Here is a 17,538-nt window from a genome sequence, read left to right on the forward strand (position 1 = left end):
AAGCACAGAGCATCCTGAAAGACCCATTCCACCCCGGGCACTGCCACCTAGAACTGCTACCCTCGGGCAGAGGCTATAGGGTTTTTAAAAGCTGGCAAAAATAGACTAAAAAACAGCTTTTACCCAAGTGCCATAGTAGCATTAAACAGGCACTGAGTGAGCACAATATGTTCATCATGTCCTCATATGTCATGTCTTTTTATTTTTTTATTTTTTCGGACTATCATGTGCAATAATGTTATATATATATATATATATATATATATATATATATATATATATATATATATATATATATATATATATATATATATATATATATATATATATGTGTGTGTATATATATATATATATTCATATGTATGCATATATGCAAGTGTGTGGATATATATACATATATATAGATACATCTCTTATTTCTATATTTTTTTACTTTTTATATTACCAAATTGTAAATGCACCTTGGGGCAGGGGTGTCAAACTCAAATACAGAGTGGGCCAAAATTCTAAACTGAACAAAGCCGAGGGCCAAAGTTGAACAACTTAACCTTCTAATAGGGACCCAAACAAATGTTGCATTGAATATTGAACAAGCAAGGCTTATATAACTTTATAGTGACATGCAAAATCCAGTTTTGTTGGTAACGGGGGTGTATATTGAAGCGTCCCGGAAGAGTTAATGCTGCAAGGGGTTCTGGGTATTTGTTCTGTTGTGTTTATGTTGTGTTACGGTGCGGATGTTCCCCCGAAATGTGTTGGTCATTCTTGTTTGGTGTGGGTTCACAGTGTGGTGTAACAGTGTTAAAGTTCTTTATGCGGCCACCTTCAGTGTGACCTGTATGGCTGTTGACCAAGTATGCCTTGCATTCACTTGTGTGTGTGTAAAAGACGGATATAAAACGTGACTGGGCCGGCACGCTGTTTGTATGGAGGAAAAGTGGACGTGACGACAGGTTGTAGACGATGCTAAAAGCAGTACCTTTAAGGCACGCCGCCAATATTGTTTTCCGGGTGGAAATTTGGGAGAATGGTTGCCCCGGGAGATTTTCGGGGTGGGCACTGAAATTCGGGATTCTCCTGGAAAAATTGGGAGGGTTGGCAAGTATGAGAATTAGCGTTGAATGCGGTGATACAGCAGCACCGCCACTGTTTAATATCGGAGGGCCAGCTCTAATGTTAATTTATTATTGCCTCAAGGGCCAAATGAAATTACATGGCGGGCCAACTTTGGCCCGCGGGCCAGAGTTTGACACCCTTCTCTTAGGGGATATACTCCAATTTCGTTGTTCTTTGAACCTGTTCACTGCAATAATGAAAATAAAAACTCTATTTTATTCAGCGGTGTCTTATGTGCGGGTCAATACAGTATGTATTTTGAGCATTTGTGGGTTAAATTTTCAGCAATTAAAATTTTAAACAGTTCCTCTGGGTGTTTTTTTCCTGTATTGACCTGGATATAAAACATTATTTCCTTGGAAAAAAAAGGTCTAAAAGTCTTGCATTTGTTGCGTGTAGATGTATACATATAAACAAACAGGCTGTGAGAAATGTGTTCAGAGCTTTTTTTTCCGGTCAACCACACATGCGGGTCTTGAAAAAGAGAGCTTGTCCTATGTTTTTGGAAGTATAGTTATACATAAAAACCTACGCCAAAAGGGGCGCAGATCGCTTCTTGTCACTTAAATCCAATGGTGAATGTTGTCTTTATATTCAGGGCTCTTCATTAAAATTTGTCATACACACGTTTTTGAAAAGAGGTCTTATATAGTTGGGTCAGTAAAAATATTTTTTTCTTTTTTTTTTTCTTTCGTTTTTTTGCAAAAATGTGTTTTGAAAAAGATAGGTCTCTTGATGTCTTATGTTCAGAGTCAGGGTTATATTACAGTTGTCTTATATTTTTGTCAATCGCCTGCAATAATGTCCTTTTTTCATGCTTGGATTTCCTAAAAACAGGAATTTAAAAAGAAGGGCTTGTCTCATATCCAGGATATTCTTATGACTCAATAAAAATGTGTCAAAAAATAGATATTTTACGTATTTTCTCAAACAGGTTTTGAGGATTATGTCACGTTTTAGGTCATCATGCAATCAGATATATATATTTATATGTATATATATATATATATATATATATATATATATATATATATATACATATATATATATATATATATATATATATATATCCATATATATATGGATATATATATATACATATATATGTATATATATATATATATGTATATATATATATATATATATATATATATATGGATATATATATATATCCATATGTATATATATATATATATATGGATATATATATATCCATGTATATATATATATATATATATATATATATATATATATGGATATATATATATATACATGTATATATATATATATATAGATATATATATAGATATATATGTGTGTGTTTGTATATATAAATATTCATGTGTGTGTATATATTTTATAATATATATATATATATATATATACATATATATACATATATATATATATATATATATATATGTATATATATGTGTGTGTGTGTATATACATATATGTACAAATCCCGTTTCCATTAGAGTTGGGAAATTGTGTCAGATGTAAATATAAACGGAATACAATGATTTGCAAATCATTTTCAAACCATATTCATTTAAATATGCTACAAAGACAACATATTTCATGTTCAAACTGATAAACATTTTTTGTTTGCAAATAATCATTACCTTTAGAATTTGATGCCAGCAACACGTGACAAAGAAGTAGGGAAAGGTGGCAATAAATACTGATAAAGTTGAGGAATGCTCACACTTATTTGGAACATCCCACAGGTGTGCAGGCTATTTGGGAACAGGTGGGTGCCATGATTGGGTATAAAAACCAGCTTCCATGAAATGCTAAGTAATTCACAAACAAGGATGGGGTGAGGGTCACCACTTTGTAAGCAAATTGTCGAACAGCTTTAGAACAACATTTCTCAACACGCTTTTGTAAGGAATTTAAGGATTTTACCATCTACTGTCTGTAAAATCATCAAAAGGTTCAGAGAATCTGGAGAAATCACTGCACGTAAGCAATGATATCACGAACCTTTGATGCCTCAGGTGGTACTGCATCCAAAACAGACATTAGTGTGTAAAGAATATCACCACATGGGCTCAGGAACACTTCATAAAACCACTGTCAGTCATTACAGTTGGTTGCTACATCTGTAAGTGCAAGTTAAAACTCTAGCCAAACTCATTTATCAACAATACCCAGAAACACCACCGGCTTCGCTGGGCCTGAGATCATCTATGATGGACTGATGCAAAGTGGAAAAGTGTTCTGTGGTCTGACGAGTCCACATTTCAAATTATATTTGGAAACTGTGGATGTGGTATCCTCCGGAACAAAGAGGAAAATAACCATCCGGATTGTTATAGGCGCAAATTCCGAAAGCCAGCATCTGTGATGGTATGGGGGTGTATTAGTGCCCAAGGCATGGGTAACTTACACATATGTGAAGGCACCATTAATGCTGAATGGTCCACACAGGTTTTGGAGCAACGTAGGTTGTCATCCAAGCAATGTTATAATGGATGCCCCTGCTTATTTCAGCAAGACAATGCCAAACCATGTGTTACAACAGTGTGGCTTCGTAGTAAAAGAGTGCAGGTTCCTTTCTGGCCCGCCTGCAGTCCTGACCCGTCTCCCATCTAAAATGTGTGGCGCATTATGAAGCGTAAAATACAACAGCGGAGATCCCGGACTGTTGAAAGACTGAAGCTCTACATAAAACAAGAAGGGGAAAGAATTCCACTTTCAAAGCTTCAACAATTAGTTTCCTCAGTTCCCAAACGTTTATTGAGTTTTGTTAAAAGAAAAGGTGATGTAACACAGTGGTGAACATGCCCTTTCCCAATTACTTTGGCACGTGTTGCAGCCATGAAATTCTAAGTTAATTATTATTTGCAAAAAAAAAAAAATTATTAGTTTGAACATCAAATATCTTTGTAGTGCATTCAATTGAATATGGGTTGAAAAGGATTTGCAAATCCTTGTATTCCGTTTATATTTACATCCAACACAACTTCCCAACTCATATGGAAACGGGTTTAGAATATATGTATGTGTGTGTATTTATGTATGTGTATATATGTATGTATATATATATATATATATATATATATATATATATATATATATATATATATATATATATATACAGTATATATATATATATATATATATATATACAGTATATATATATATATATATATATATATATATATATATCTTTATATATATATATATATATATATATATACAGTATATATATATATACATATATATGTGTGTGTGTATATATATATATATATATATATATGTGTATGTATATCTATATATATGCGTGTAATTCTATTGCTTTTTTGTTCTTAAATTTGGCATATGTCCTATATTCATGGTCATCTTATATTTAGGTTAATCCAAAAAGTTTTTAAATTGCCTTTTTTGCCCTTGAATTTGTGTTAAAGATTTTTTTTTAACAATAAGTGGGTTTTCAAAAAGATGGCAAATGTGTTTGGCGTCATCTTACAATGTGGGTCGTCTAATTTTGATTTGTAAATTTTTTTTTTGTTTTCCGTTCCCTCTTATTACTCTTATCTCTTTTGCTTTATTTGCAGTTATTTCAGAATTTCGAAATATCGATTGCAACAACCTGAAAGTTAGATGTTTGTTAGATATTTGAAGTCTTGTGTTTTAGTGTCCAACGTCCACATTCGTTGCAGAGGCATTTTCACCTAAGATCTGAAGTGATGTCTCGGGGAGTGCAGGTGGGGTCCAATGGGGGTGGGGGGTGAAGGGTGTTGTACATAAGCCAGCAAAGCCAAAAACGATCCCACCAGAAAGCGCGAGCTGCTGCCAAAGTCCGATGTGCCTCTTCAAAAATAATCACTCTTAAAAACAAATGTTCAATTCCTTGGTGAGTAACATTTTCAAGTCTCACATTTCAAGTCTTTTCTCTCTACTTTGGCAGTGCCGGCGTAGGTCGCACGGGTTGCTTCATCGTCATTGACGCCATGATGGAGCGCATCAAGCATGAGAAGACGGCGGACATTTACGGTCACGTGACGCTGATGCGCACCCAGCGGAACTACATGGTGCAGACCGAGGACCAGTACGTTTTCATCCACGACGCGCTGCAGGAGGCCGTCAACTGCGGCACCACCGAAGTGCCCGCCAGGAACCTCTTCGCCTACATTCAGAAACTGACGCAGATAGAGGGCGGGGAGAATGTAACCGGCATGGAACTAGAGTTCAAGGTGGGATGTGAACCAGTTTTGATTGTTGTAGAATCAAGGTTTCTTGTCAATGGTCCAGTTTTAGGCATTTTGGAAAAGCTACTGGTTCCATGGAGTCCAATGATTAGTATTATGGCTGCGATGTCTAAAGATTGGCACAGAGACTATTTCCTTTTTGTTGGCCCGCAAAGTTCTAATGTAACAAGATCACGCTAACACGAATGCTACTTCACCCTGAAAACTTGCATTAGCTTTGCACAAATTGAAAGTGTTTGCGTGTTTTTAATGAAAAAAATCATTTCGGCGTAGTCCCGTAATTGGTCAAAATGCTAAGAGTGAAAAACTACAAAAACACAATCTTAATGATCATCAAGCAGTATTTTTTTTTTCTAGCATTAGTTTCTATCAATGATTTTTCGGGTCTCTGGGAGAAATCAACGTTCAACATTTGGGCCCTCTTTAAAAAAGTAGCACATTTCCAGCTTGTGTTAATTTTTTTGTGTCAGTAATATCTATCTAATCCAAGGGTGTCAAAGTCAAGGCCCATAGGCCAAATCCGGCCCGCGACTGAATTATCTATGATATATGATTAGTATTAGGACCGGCCCACAGGCCACAGCCGCCTGCTGCAGTATTGCACGTACCAGTACTCCATCAGTGTTGGCGCTAGAACTTTTCAAAATGGGGTTCCAGGGCCCGATCAAGTCATAGAAATGAGGTCCCACAGTAAATGTTTGTGGTCCCACTTTTTGGTAACCGTTTTGAAAACAAATGGTAAATTTATGCATTATCCTGTTACATCTCACATTCTATTTTATGTTTTGGAAAAATAATTTAAAAAGAATACAAAAGAAAACACCTTTTTATTGAATTATAAACATTCATTCACTTTCTTCTTTCCGTTATGGATCTGAACTATACCACTGCAGGTATTTTTTTCTATATTTTTTCTGTAATATTTTCAGAATATGTTAGTTCTATTTTTGGCCAAAGTAAGACAAAGAAAACAATCTGAAGTTGTCTTTATTTTTTAGTTTCAATGCAATGATTTTAATAATCCAGCCCACGTGTGCACAGATTTTCCTCCATGCGGCCCCTGAGCTAAAATTAGTTTGATAACCCTCATCTCATCGCTCATCAACCGTCTTTAGCATGTTTTAGCATCATTTTTCCCAATTCGCATGTTCCCAGCTTGTGTCTAGGCCCTTGGTTTTATCTAGTCCTGCTGCATAACGACTGAATACTCCCCTGTTTTAAAGACCTGACCTTCTACCTTTTCTTTGCTATGTCCTTTCTGTGCTCCTGCTTTTGTATGTAATTGTATATATAACCATAAAAGTGCATATAACGTACCTTGTATGACTCTACTGCTTCTGTGTTCCAATGCAGCGCTTAGCAAACACTAAAGCCCACACTTCGCGATTCATCAGTGCCAACCTACCGTGCAACAAGTTCAAGAACCGCCTTGTCAACATAATGCCATTCGAGTCCACGCGAGTTTGTCTCCAGCCCATTCGTGGCGTGGAGGGCTCCGACTACATCAATGCTAGTTTCATTGATGGCTACAGGTAAACTCTTTGTCAACTACTGTACATGTCTTTGCTGTTTTACCATGCTAATCCCACGCTGGTCCCTGCAGGCAACAGAAAGCCTACATTGCCACCCAGGGCCCCTTGGCAGAGACCACAGAAGACTTCTGGAGAATGCTGTGGGAGCACAACTCCACGATTGTTGTCATGCTAACCAAGCTCAGAGAAATGGGCAGGGTATGCATTCTTAGAAATCCTAGTAATGGAATGGAACTTTATTGTTATTGCACTTGAAAAGTTTAACATCATTTAGGTATCAGTACAAACCCAGACATACGGTTATACCGTTTACAGGATAGACAGAACAGGAAGACTGATGGGTCGCCACAAGGGTGGTTCCTCAAAATAAAGGTTGGAAAAAGATAAACAGGGAGGGAGAAGGAAGGAAAAAATCCCCCTACCCCAGAGCTAAGTTTGATATTTGCTTTTTACCTTGGGGAAAAAACTTTGAGCAAATCACGTATATATTAGGGCATACAAAATGTAAGACGTCCAATTTTGCGTGTGTGTTTTTAAGCCTGAAGAGTTGCTTTGTTCCTTTGCCTTGGTGCATAGCCACTCAGTCCAACAAAGTTCAACAAAAAAACAGTGTGTGTGTGTCCATGATGGAAGGGGAAGGAATTTGGAGCTTCTTCTCTGCCCTGACCTCTGGAGGAGTGTCCTAGCAATGACCTTGCCAGGTCAGGGAAAACAATCAAGATTAGTCTGCGTTTTTGTGAGCGAGAATAAATTTAGACTTTTCACTGTAGTTCTCCATTCTGGATCTCAATTTGATCCCAGTATCGCCTTGCAGAGCGGAAAGCTTCCCCAAGATATTATCCAATTTGTGATTTAGTCCAGAAACCACAAAAGTCTGAGTGCCCATAGCTCTACCCATTCTTCCGTAGTTTGTGGCAGATTTGGGGTACTTGAACAGCTGCTAGCATCTTCAGAATTTGTCGATACATTAATCCAATGAGCAGATGCCCTGTTATCATGGTTTTGAAAATGTCTTCAATTGTCCTGACTGAAAGAATCGCCAGGCATGTGCAACTCCATTTCATCCTAAGAGTCCGTCTTGAGTCTAGCACCAACTGTTCCGTCAGGACAAGCAATTTCCCCCAAACCCAAGTTTTTGGTCGAGAAGATCTTGTCACTTTCAATTTCAAGAGGCTAGCTGATCAATTCCATTGTTTAACATTTGAAGAGCAATGCAAAAAGAGTCTCCAAGAAAGTTAAGACAAGACATGACAAGGAAGCAAAAGCAGGTATGAAAAATGAGAGGGAAGGAAAAGTGTCCACTTTTGTTGAGAGATATGGGTGATATGGCCTAAAATCTATATCAATCAATCAATGTTTGCTTATATAGCCATAAATCATGTGTCTCAAAGAGCTGCACAAGCCACAACGACATCCTCGACTCAGATCCCACATCATATCGCGATATACTTTATATTGCTGCCTCCTGAGATAATAATTTATATCACAACATATTACTTTGTTTATAGTAACAGTTTATATTGTATTTAAATGATAACAAAACCATTCCCAATCTGGATACAAAGGCTTTTAATTTGGCTGCTGACATATGCGGTAATATTCTTCCCGGACCCCAGGAAAAATATTCTCCACTGCGGTGTAGACTAATGGGGATCCTTAATAAAGTAAACTAAACATATTGCACAATTTCAATTATTATTTTTTCTAAACTACTAATCATCTACTTAATAATTTACTGTTAATAGCTAGATACTTTCTGTATTGCAGCTCTATCTACACTTCTGTTAAAAATGTACTAAGCACTTATTCTTCTGTTCCATTATTTTACACATTTACATTAGTTTTGAGCAGTACTACATGTTTGGGTATTAATCTGATACCATGTATTAACAGGTGGTATTGGTCATACCACTGCTGATACCGATGATTACATTTTCCTAGATCAAACAATCATTTCATTGTTGATCAACACTGTAATCAGACAAATACACAGGATGGCAGAGCAACAATATAAATTAAATATTTATATTTCCTACTACTGACTCCGATTTAAATCTTTAGTTTGTAATCTGTAACAAAATAGACCCAAAACAAAACTATTATGATAAAAAAAATAATCTAATCACTGTAGTGTTGATCATATGGATAATATACTTGGTATCTTTACTGTTGATATATTAATGGAGCCGCCGACCTTGTTCAAGAGTTCTAGCTTTGGGGTTAGCATATTGTTTCCTACGGTGTAGAGTTTAACTCGTTCTTCCAGTGATAATGGTATTTGAAAGAAATGTACTTTAGTTGCCACCATGGAAGCAAGGATTTTTGACTTAGAAGTGGTTCTTCACTGTGAAGAAGCGTTAGCGGCTGGCTGGGTAACAAGGATGCTACATTTTTTTGGAGACGCGGTTGTCTGTCACTGTTAATTTTGCGGGACACAGCTAGAACATGTCATCAACATGCATTATCACAATTTAACGATATTATTGAAAGTTCTTCTGCCAAATCTATATCATTTGTATCGTATATCGTCTATATCGCACAACACAAGACGCAGTGTGAATAACAGTGCTTGTCTCCCTTAGGAAAAATGCCACCAGTATTGGCCCGCAGAGAGGTCAGCTCGGTACCAGTACTTTGTGGTGGACCCTATGGCCGAGTACAACATGCCACAATACATCCTTAGGGAGTTTAAAGTGACCGATGCAAGGGTAAGTGGTCGTTTATTGAAGGATGATGATTCACGTCCATCTAATATCACATTGCCGATCAACATTTTCTCAGGACGGCCAGTCACGAACGGTGCGGCAGTTCCAGTTCACAGACTGGCCCGAACAAGGAGTGCCAAAATCCGGGGAGGGCTTTATCGACTTTATCGGCCAAGTACATAAAACTAAAGAGCAGTTTGGCCAAGATGGGCCTATTTCAGTCCATTGTAGGTAAGTGAACGCCACTTCAATGTGTTCCTTGTGGACCTGCAGAACTCACAAATTAGCACCAAAACTCCTGATTTTTAGTATCCCACTTCTGACAGGACTTTTGACTTGCTAAAGCATGTTGCTCCTAGATTTAAAAAATGTCAAATAAGAAAACCAAACTAAGTCCAGCTGATGGTCTCCAAACTTGGTGTAAAGACAGTAAGGATATTGTCAGTCTGCTGAGAAAATACATTTTGTAGGAAATGTGTTTGGCATTAAAGTACCTGTAGAGTGGAAAAACAAATTAACTTTATGGGGACGGCGTGGCGCAGTGGAAGAGTGGCCGTGCGCAACCCGAGGGTCCCTGGTTCAATTCCCACCTAGTACCAACCTCATCACGTTCGTTGTGTCCTGAGCAAGACACTTCACCCTTGCTCCTGATGGGTGCTGGTTAGCGCCTTGCATGGCAGCTCCCTCCATCAGTGTGTGAATGTGTGTGTGAATGGGTAAATGTGGAAGTAGTGTCAAAGCGCTTTGAGTACCTTGAAGGTAGAAAAGCGCTATACAAGTACAACCCATTTATTTATTTACTTATGTGCTTCTATTGTGTTTTGTTGTATTTATTTAACCATATGAAATTGTATATCCAATCCGTAAAGTATGAGAAAATACCATCCAAACATCACAAAATGACACTGATTCAGTCGGCCGTTATGAATAGTCCGTTCCGAATATCTTCGGCAATTTCCGTAGATTCTATGTCACTGGAGCACCGCTTTTGCAGTCTGACCATTTTATCGGATCAGTCACACTGGAAATACGCACACATTTTAAAGATATGTACTGTTTATCTTTCATAATCCTTATGTAAGACAAGAACACGCTTTTTTTATGCGTTCAAAATCGAAAATAAATAGCTGACAATTGAGTCAACAGATCAAGGGTCTTCCATTGCGCCCAATATATCCTCTAAATACAGTGGTTCCCAACCTTTTTCTAGCTGCGGACTGGTCAATGCTTGAAAGTTTTTCCCACGGACCGGGGGGGGGGGGGGTTTCCACAAAGAAATACAATCATGTGTGCTTACGGACTGTATCCATGCAGACTGTATTGATCTATATTGATATATAATGTATACATTATGTTTTTTATGTTGATTTAAAAAGTTTAAAAAATTTTTTTTTATTTTTTATTTCTTGTGTGGCCCGGTAACAATCGGCCCGGTGGTTGGGGACCACTGCTCTAAAACATTTAAAAATTGCCAACAATATTCCATTTAAAAAGTTACATTTATATAAATCGACCTAAAAATTAACCAAATATGAGTGATATTGTTATTATAAGCGCCAACGCAGACAGTCTACTTTAGCGGTGCAATAATAGTGGTAGTAGACGAATGTGGCCATGGACCGAGAGGCTGGTCGACTTTCTCATCCCCCGAGATGGTGAAAAAGACGTTAGTTACTGCAACCTTTTTTTAACTCTTCGTGAGGATTGTGATTAATTCTGCATCTAAACGGGATTATGTGGGCTTTTTGTTTGTTGGCATCCCAGCGAGAGTGAAAATTATACAGTAGGTGTATGTTTACTTATGGTTAGTTTGTATGTTTAGCACCAGCAAAGCTGCTGATTTTATAGTGTTACAATAAAGTTGCATCCGTTTAATACTGGGCTTCTAAAACTTATTGCTCATCCTGCTTGTGCTCAAAAATATAAGGTTCTGGATCGTCATTTGGTAAAAAAAAAAAAATACTCAACTGATGAGTAATTTTTGATTTACTTTTTAATGGTAGTTGTACAACCATAGTTGGTGTGTGTGTGTGTGTGTGTGTGTGTGTGTGTGTGCGTGTGTGTGTGTGTGTGGGAGAGAGACACTACTACAGCATGTATTTGTATAAGAAGGGGATTCGCCTGACACATGAAACGTGACAAATATGTACTTTAGCAGCCAGACGGCAGTAGACTGTTGATTATCTTCAAATGTTTTTTGTGGCAATTCTATCTTAGACCACAGTGTCAGTTGTTATGTATATTTTAGCAGACTGTAACCCCACGGGTAACCCCACGCCTTCCTCTCACATGAGATCCAGCCAGGAATGGCGCCATAGGAATCCATTCCCTGCTATAAGTTTGTAGGGCGTTACAACCCACCTCAAGATATAGTATGTAGCGGCTGTATTTTGCCAACATAATACTTCAGTCACCAGACAATAGCACAGAACTTTGAGGAATGTAAGGAGATCAAAATGACCAGGAAAGGAAACTATATTATCTGGGGGGGAGAACCACTCTTCCCCTTGACCTCTATCTCCTCTTTGTCCCCTCCCCTCCATCGTACAGCGCCGGCGTCGGTCGAACTGGCGTTTTCATCACCCTCAGCATTGCCTTGGAGCGAATGAGATACGAGGGCGTCGTCGACATCTTTCAGACGGTGAAGATGTTGCGGACGCAAAGGCCGGCCATGGTGCAAACGGAGGTACGTGTGCACGGGGATAGGGACTCTGTAGATTCCACTGCATGCGACCTGGTAATCCATACTTAGATTGACCAGGTTCTGTCGCAGTTTCCAAGCATCCACTCCATGATCCCAGAATGGGATTAAAAAAAAAAAACACATTGTTTTCTGTGTTTCCAGGATCAATACCAGTTCTGCTACAGAGCGGGACTAGAGTACTTGGGAAGCTTTGATCACTATGCAACGTAAAAAGATCCCCCCGCCGCTCCCCCTGCCCAAAATTTTGAGGGAAAATGTGGCAAGGAGAAGGAAAAGGAGAAGGAGAAAAAAACCCAGTTGCGCCTCTCTTCTGAGCCATAAATGAACTGCTTGAGAACGTACGAACTCCTTGCTAACAGCTTATAAAGTGTGCCGTCAAGAAGAAAAAAAACTATGGAAAACGTCAACAAAAAAAAAAGCAAAGGACCAAGTATGAACTCCACCAAGTGATGGACCATTGAAGCATCCTTTTGCTTCAAGGATTTATTTGGGAGTAAAAAAACAAACAAAAACAAAAAAAACAAGGAGAGACATCGGAGGACATTGTAAAGAATAACATCGGACGGACGTTCAGTAGTAATAAATCCAAGTACGCCCTCTTCCTGTCTCAGTGTTCATCTACAGTTTGGCGAGGGGCTTTACGAAATAAGTACGATGATTAATTTTTTAGTACTTTATTATACAGTATGTTTTTTGTTTTTTTTTACACTCTGAATTTTTTTTTTTTTTTCAATGCAGATTAACTTTGGGTTGTAGCACTGAGTGCATCAAGAATTGAGCGTAAACAAACATTGTTTTCAACGTTTGTCACCTCCCACACAATAAATCCCGGGCTTTGTGGAATCAACAGGGATGAGCAAAGTATGAAGCTGCTGCTATCGATTATCTTAGTTCTTCCAGGTCGGGACGAGTCGGGAAAAGATATACAAATGTACATGATATAAAAATATATATTATTCTACAGACGAATTATACGAAAGTGATATTTTTCACTGGAATGCACATCGGTTTGGAAGAAACTTGTATTATTTCTTGTGCAATAAATATGCAGTCAGCATCCCATCCTTGGCCACACCCACCGTTATTTATTAAACCCATCTTTTTTTTTGTTGCCATTGTGCATTTAGAGTGCCTTATATATTAATGCCTGTTTTTATATATTTTCATCTTTTAAGTTGTCATTCAGTTTAATTATGTATATTAAATATATACGCACATGTTTATTTACAGCAGTATTCCACTATGTCACACCCGATTATATATATATGCAAGTAACATTTTAAAGGCTTATATTTTCCTTTTCATTGGCCTTACCGTAGCTGAGTAAGTCCAAGATTTGTTAAAAATAGTTAAAATGAATAAACAGTGTTTAAAATCTTGACATTTCGTACTGGCAAGGTATTTCAAATTGTATTTCACGTCGTTAGCAGTGCTGCGATTTTTGTCTGATAGACAAACCCCAGAACCTAAGTATAAAAGTTGAATTGTGGGTAGAAAAACACCCCAAAAATAGGGCTCATCCTCCTTTTCTTATCAAATAAAATAAAAGTGGGATTTCAGTATTTCATGCACGTTTGTCGAGGGCAGCCATCTTGTTTCTTTGCCAGCATTATACACGCCTGCTTACATTTTAAACCAGATTCACCACTTCTTTGCAATCTTAACCAAAATAAAAGTCTGTACTGTAACGCCTTGTTTTTGAATAATAAATTAAGATACGGTCTTAAAGTTTTGTACACCTGCTCATGAGTCTATAGGACAAGTTAGATTTGTCATTAACGGTGCTAATGTCAATTATATACGCCATCTTGTTCTTTGCAAAATAAGCTATCCTAAATTTCCCATCAGATGTGTATTTAAATGTCACTTTGTCGCAATTTTGACCAAAAATATGACCAGTAAATTAAAGTCCGATCTTGAAATTTCTCGCAGCATTACAGTTGAGACTTGAGACAGTCAAATGTATTTTCAATGGTGCTTATGTTGATTATATTACGTCGTTTATGAATACTGGGGCCGGTCATCTTGTTTTTTGTGAGATAATCCTGGAACTCCAGATCAGATTTGTCCCTTTTATGTTCACTCTTGTCCCAAATATCACCTCTTGGTAATATTGATTAGGAAAAAAAGTGCAAATACCCTTTTTCACCAATAAGTGATTGTTGAATTTTCACATTTTATATGTTTGTTTGTTGTAAATGTGGCGAAATACAAGGTAGTTAAATTATTCAATTTAATTAGTTATGTTTATATTGTATGGCGGCCAGTAGTTTATGAAAATACATTTTTCAACCGATTAAATGTGGTCCAAATGAGGGAGGACAAACACAAATGGTGGCGCATACGTAACTAGCGTTCAATGTAGCTAACTTAGATTTGCACTTCTTATCAGTAATAGTTGTGCAACATTCTGTTTTCAGAGAGAAAGCCCCAAGCTAGCCTCCATTTCTGAATATATTTTTTGACTTTGTGCATGCAAAAGTAGTTGAAATGAGAGAGGAAAAACACAAACAACCAATATATATCTGTTCTTGTCAATGAAAATGTGCGCAACCGTATTTTCCGGATTTTAGGCTGCTACTTTTTGACCAAGTTTTGAACCCTGCGGTTGATAAAACAGTGCGGCTAATTGAAGGATTTATTTGACGGTCGAAAAACGTATTTCCTGGGTATACTTCTTGAACTGGAAGTATAATCGTCAATAGCGTTTCTGCTCGAAAGGATTCTTCCTTCATCACTCCAAGAACGTTGAAGTTTGACAATATAACTAAATTCATACACACTAAACCGTCCCATGTGTGATCTCTACCATAAATTGATTAACGTGGACCCCGACTTAAACAAGTTGAAAAACGTATTGGTCAATTGTACGGAATATGCACTGTACTGTGCATTCTACTAATGAAAGTTTCAATCAATCAAAACTCTGTAGGGGTGTTTTCATGCACCTTTGTACATGCTTTCAAGCTAATATAATTAAGTTAGCGTCGTTAGCATTAGCGAATTTGCTAACACATCCACAAGTGTCTGCGTTAGTATTATTTCCTACCATTGCATTTTTTTTAATATTGTTTCAGTTTCGTAAATTCGCGAAGAGTTTTGCAAACGCACCAAAATGTCACAATAGAGAGCGCCTTTGCAGCTATTGGTCCATGACAATGACTTCTGTTTTGTTTGATCAGCCGTTTTACTGCCGTGTTACAGGCACAGTTTGGAAACAATTGAGGTATGTAAATGAATATTTCCAAAATCTTTCAAACCAGTATGTATTTGCGGTTAATAGTCAGGCATGGATAACATCTGTAAAAATATTTATTTCTACATAGAATAAATACTGGTGCGCTATAATCCGGAAAATACGGTATGTTATTTATGGAAACCTGGTAGTTAAATGATTCAGTGTTGTTAATTGTGCTTTAGTCTTTTTTTTATTCAGCATACAGAGTGGTCATTCAATTTTGGAGAAACATCTGTAAACAAATTTAAATATTGAATCGAATTTGTGCTGTAAAATTTTAATCTTCACCCAAAAAAATAACTGTTTATCCAACTTTTTAAACCAATAAATTGAAATCTGATCCTTACTGCTGTGAATGTGAATGACATAATGGGGCACTATCTTGAATTTCAGAAAACATTTTTCAACACCAAACAGAAAATTGTTGAAATTAAGGGAATGAACAATAAACCAGGATAAACAACATTTTGCAGGCATTTAACGCCATTGATGAACCTTTATTTCTTTCAAATAAACTCGCTTGGATTTCATAATTATTCAAATGTAAAAGTGATAGGAATGAGTAGCAAATGAAATGATACCACAAATCCCTTCTGGAAAATCTTGACAAAAAAACAACGGCCTTTTACTTTATTTTAAATCATTAGCGACTTTTCCAACCGCTTTGTGACAACTTTTTGGATGTGCATTCCAGGGTTTTATTTCCCTTGTCAACATGAGCAATTATCTTTCATGTTTTTTTTTTTTGTTTTGTTATTTTCCATACATAAAATTGCTGTTAATTAAAGCTATTTCTTTATTGTTGCATGGTTATAAAACATGGCAGGATGGGCCGACAATAGGAAGATTTGCACTTTTCCCTATCTTTGTACTATGCACTGCCCTATTGATTCTAAACCCAAGAATAGAAAACCACTTGAAGCCATCCATGACACAACACATCACTTTGAGTGTATGAGTGTATGTAAATAACACTTATCTTGAGAAAAAGACGAATAATACAATAAAAAAAAAGAGCATCCACTCCGATGCCAACCAGCAGATGACTTGGGAAAATTCTACAAACCAGACCCCCCCCCACCCCCCACCCCCTCGCCCAGCGATCATATGTTCTTGTGGCCATTGAAGCTTGGAGTGTCATTACCGGAAATAAACGTTGTCTTCTCTGATCTCTCTCTTTATCTATCTATCTATCTATCTCTCGTCTGGATGCATAGACTGACAATGACGTCATGAAATTGTAAAAACTAAAACAAAAAAACAGCTTGTTCAAAAGTTCATAAATTACCTCTGATTAGTTGTAAACTGTTTATTTTTTAATTTGTTTTGATGTTGAATGAAAGGAGTGCTTTTTATTTTCTTACTTAGGTCACGTTGGTCGGGGAAAAAGTCTGTATGAAAAATCAGTTCTATGCTGACAAAAAAAGTCACATTTGTTTATAAATAAATTCTATTAAAAAATGTCTGTGGTATGCAACGCCAGTTTCATTTATTTACCTCCTTCAGGCCACGACCCCCCACCACCCCCAGGCTGTTTCTTTAAATAACCTCAACAACGCTAGTCAAAGATTCTCTTTGAAACGCGTTGCCATTTTTAAGGATTGACTGCCTGCAAAAATGCTGACCAAAGATCCTGGAACAAGAATGCCGCTGTTTTTAGGAATCTGTTTGAAAAATGGTTGTTGAAGATCCTCTATGACAGGAGTGCTGTACTGTTCCCAAGGTCATAATTTAAAAATGCCATGACAAGAGTTCTCTGCTGTTTCTACGGTCCTAAATTTCAAAAATGCCAATCAGAGATCCTGTGGAACAAGATTGGTCTGCTCTTTTTAGGAATCTGCTTAAAAAAATGTCTGTTAAAAATCCTCTATGACAAGATGTGTCTGTTTCACTTGTTGGGGACGGCGTGGCGCGGTTGGGAGAGTGGCTGTGCCAGCAACCTGAAGGTTCCTGGTTCAATCCCCACCTTCTACCCACCTCGTCACGTCTGTTGTGTCCTTGAGCAAGACACTTCACCCTTGCT

At 37.3% G+C, this 17,538-nt stretch overlaps 1 protein-coding gene across 41 annotated transcripts in view; it reads left to right on the top strand.

Moving 5' to 3' along the window:
• The window catches only part of LOC133560307 (receptor-type tyrosine-protein phosphatase delta), a 687,524-nt gene extending 670,532 nt beyond the window's left edge, over nucleotides 1-16,992 (top strand). For all 41 annotated transcript variants that reach the window (XM_061912688.1, XM_061912687.1, XM_061912702.1 and 38 more), the window contains 7 exons: nucleotides 5,036-5,321; nucleotides 6,690-6,868; nucleotides 6,940-7,066; nucleotides 9,451-9,576; nucleotides 9,650-9,804; nucleotides 12,124-12,259; nucleotides 12,419-16,992. In XM_061912688.1, coding sequence (XP_061768672.1) covers nucleotides 5,036-5,321; nucleotides 6,690-6,868; nucleotides 6,940-7,066; nucleotides 9,451-9,576; nucleotides 9,650-9,804; nucleotides 12,124-12,259; nucleotides 12,419-12,487 — 1,078 coding nt within the window. In that variant the 3' untranslated portion in view covers nucleotides 12,488-16,992. The remainder of the gene's footprint in view (nucleotides 1-5,035; nucleotides 5,322-6,689; nucleotides 6,869-6,939; nucleotides 7,067-9,450; nucleotides 9,577-9,649; nucleotides 9,805-12,123; nucleotides 12,260-12,418) is intronic.
• The last annotated feature ends 546 nt before the right edge of the window (nucleotides 16,993-17,538 follow it).

Source organism: Nerophis ophidion, linkage group LG10 (assembly GCF_033978795.1).
Source record: "Nerophis ophidion isolate RoL-2023_Sa linkage group LG10, RoL_Noph_v1.0, whole genome shotgun sequence".
Classification (NCBI taxonomy): domain Eukaryota; kingdom Metazoa; phylum Chordata; class Actinopteri; order Syngnathiformes; family Syngnathidae; genus Nerophis; species Nerophis ophidion.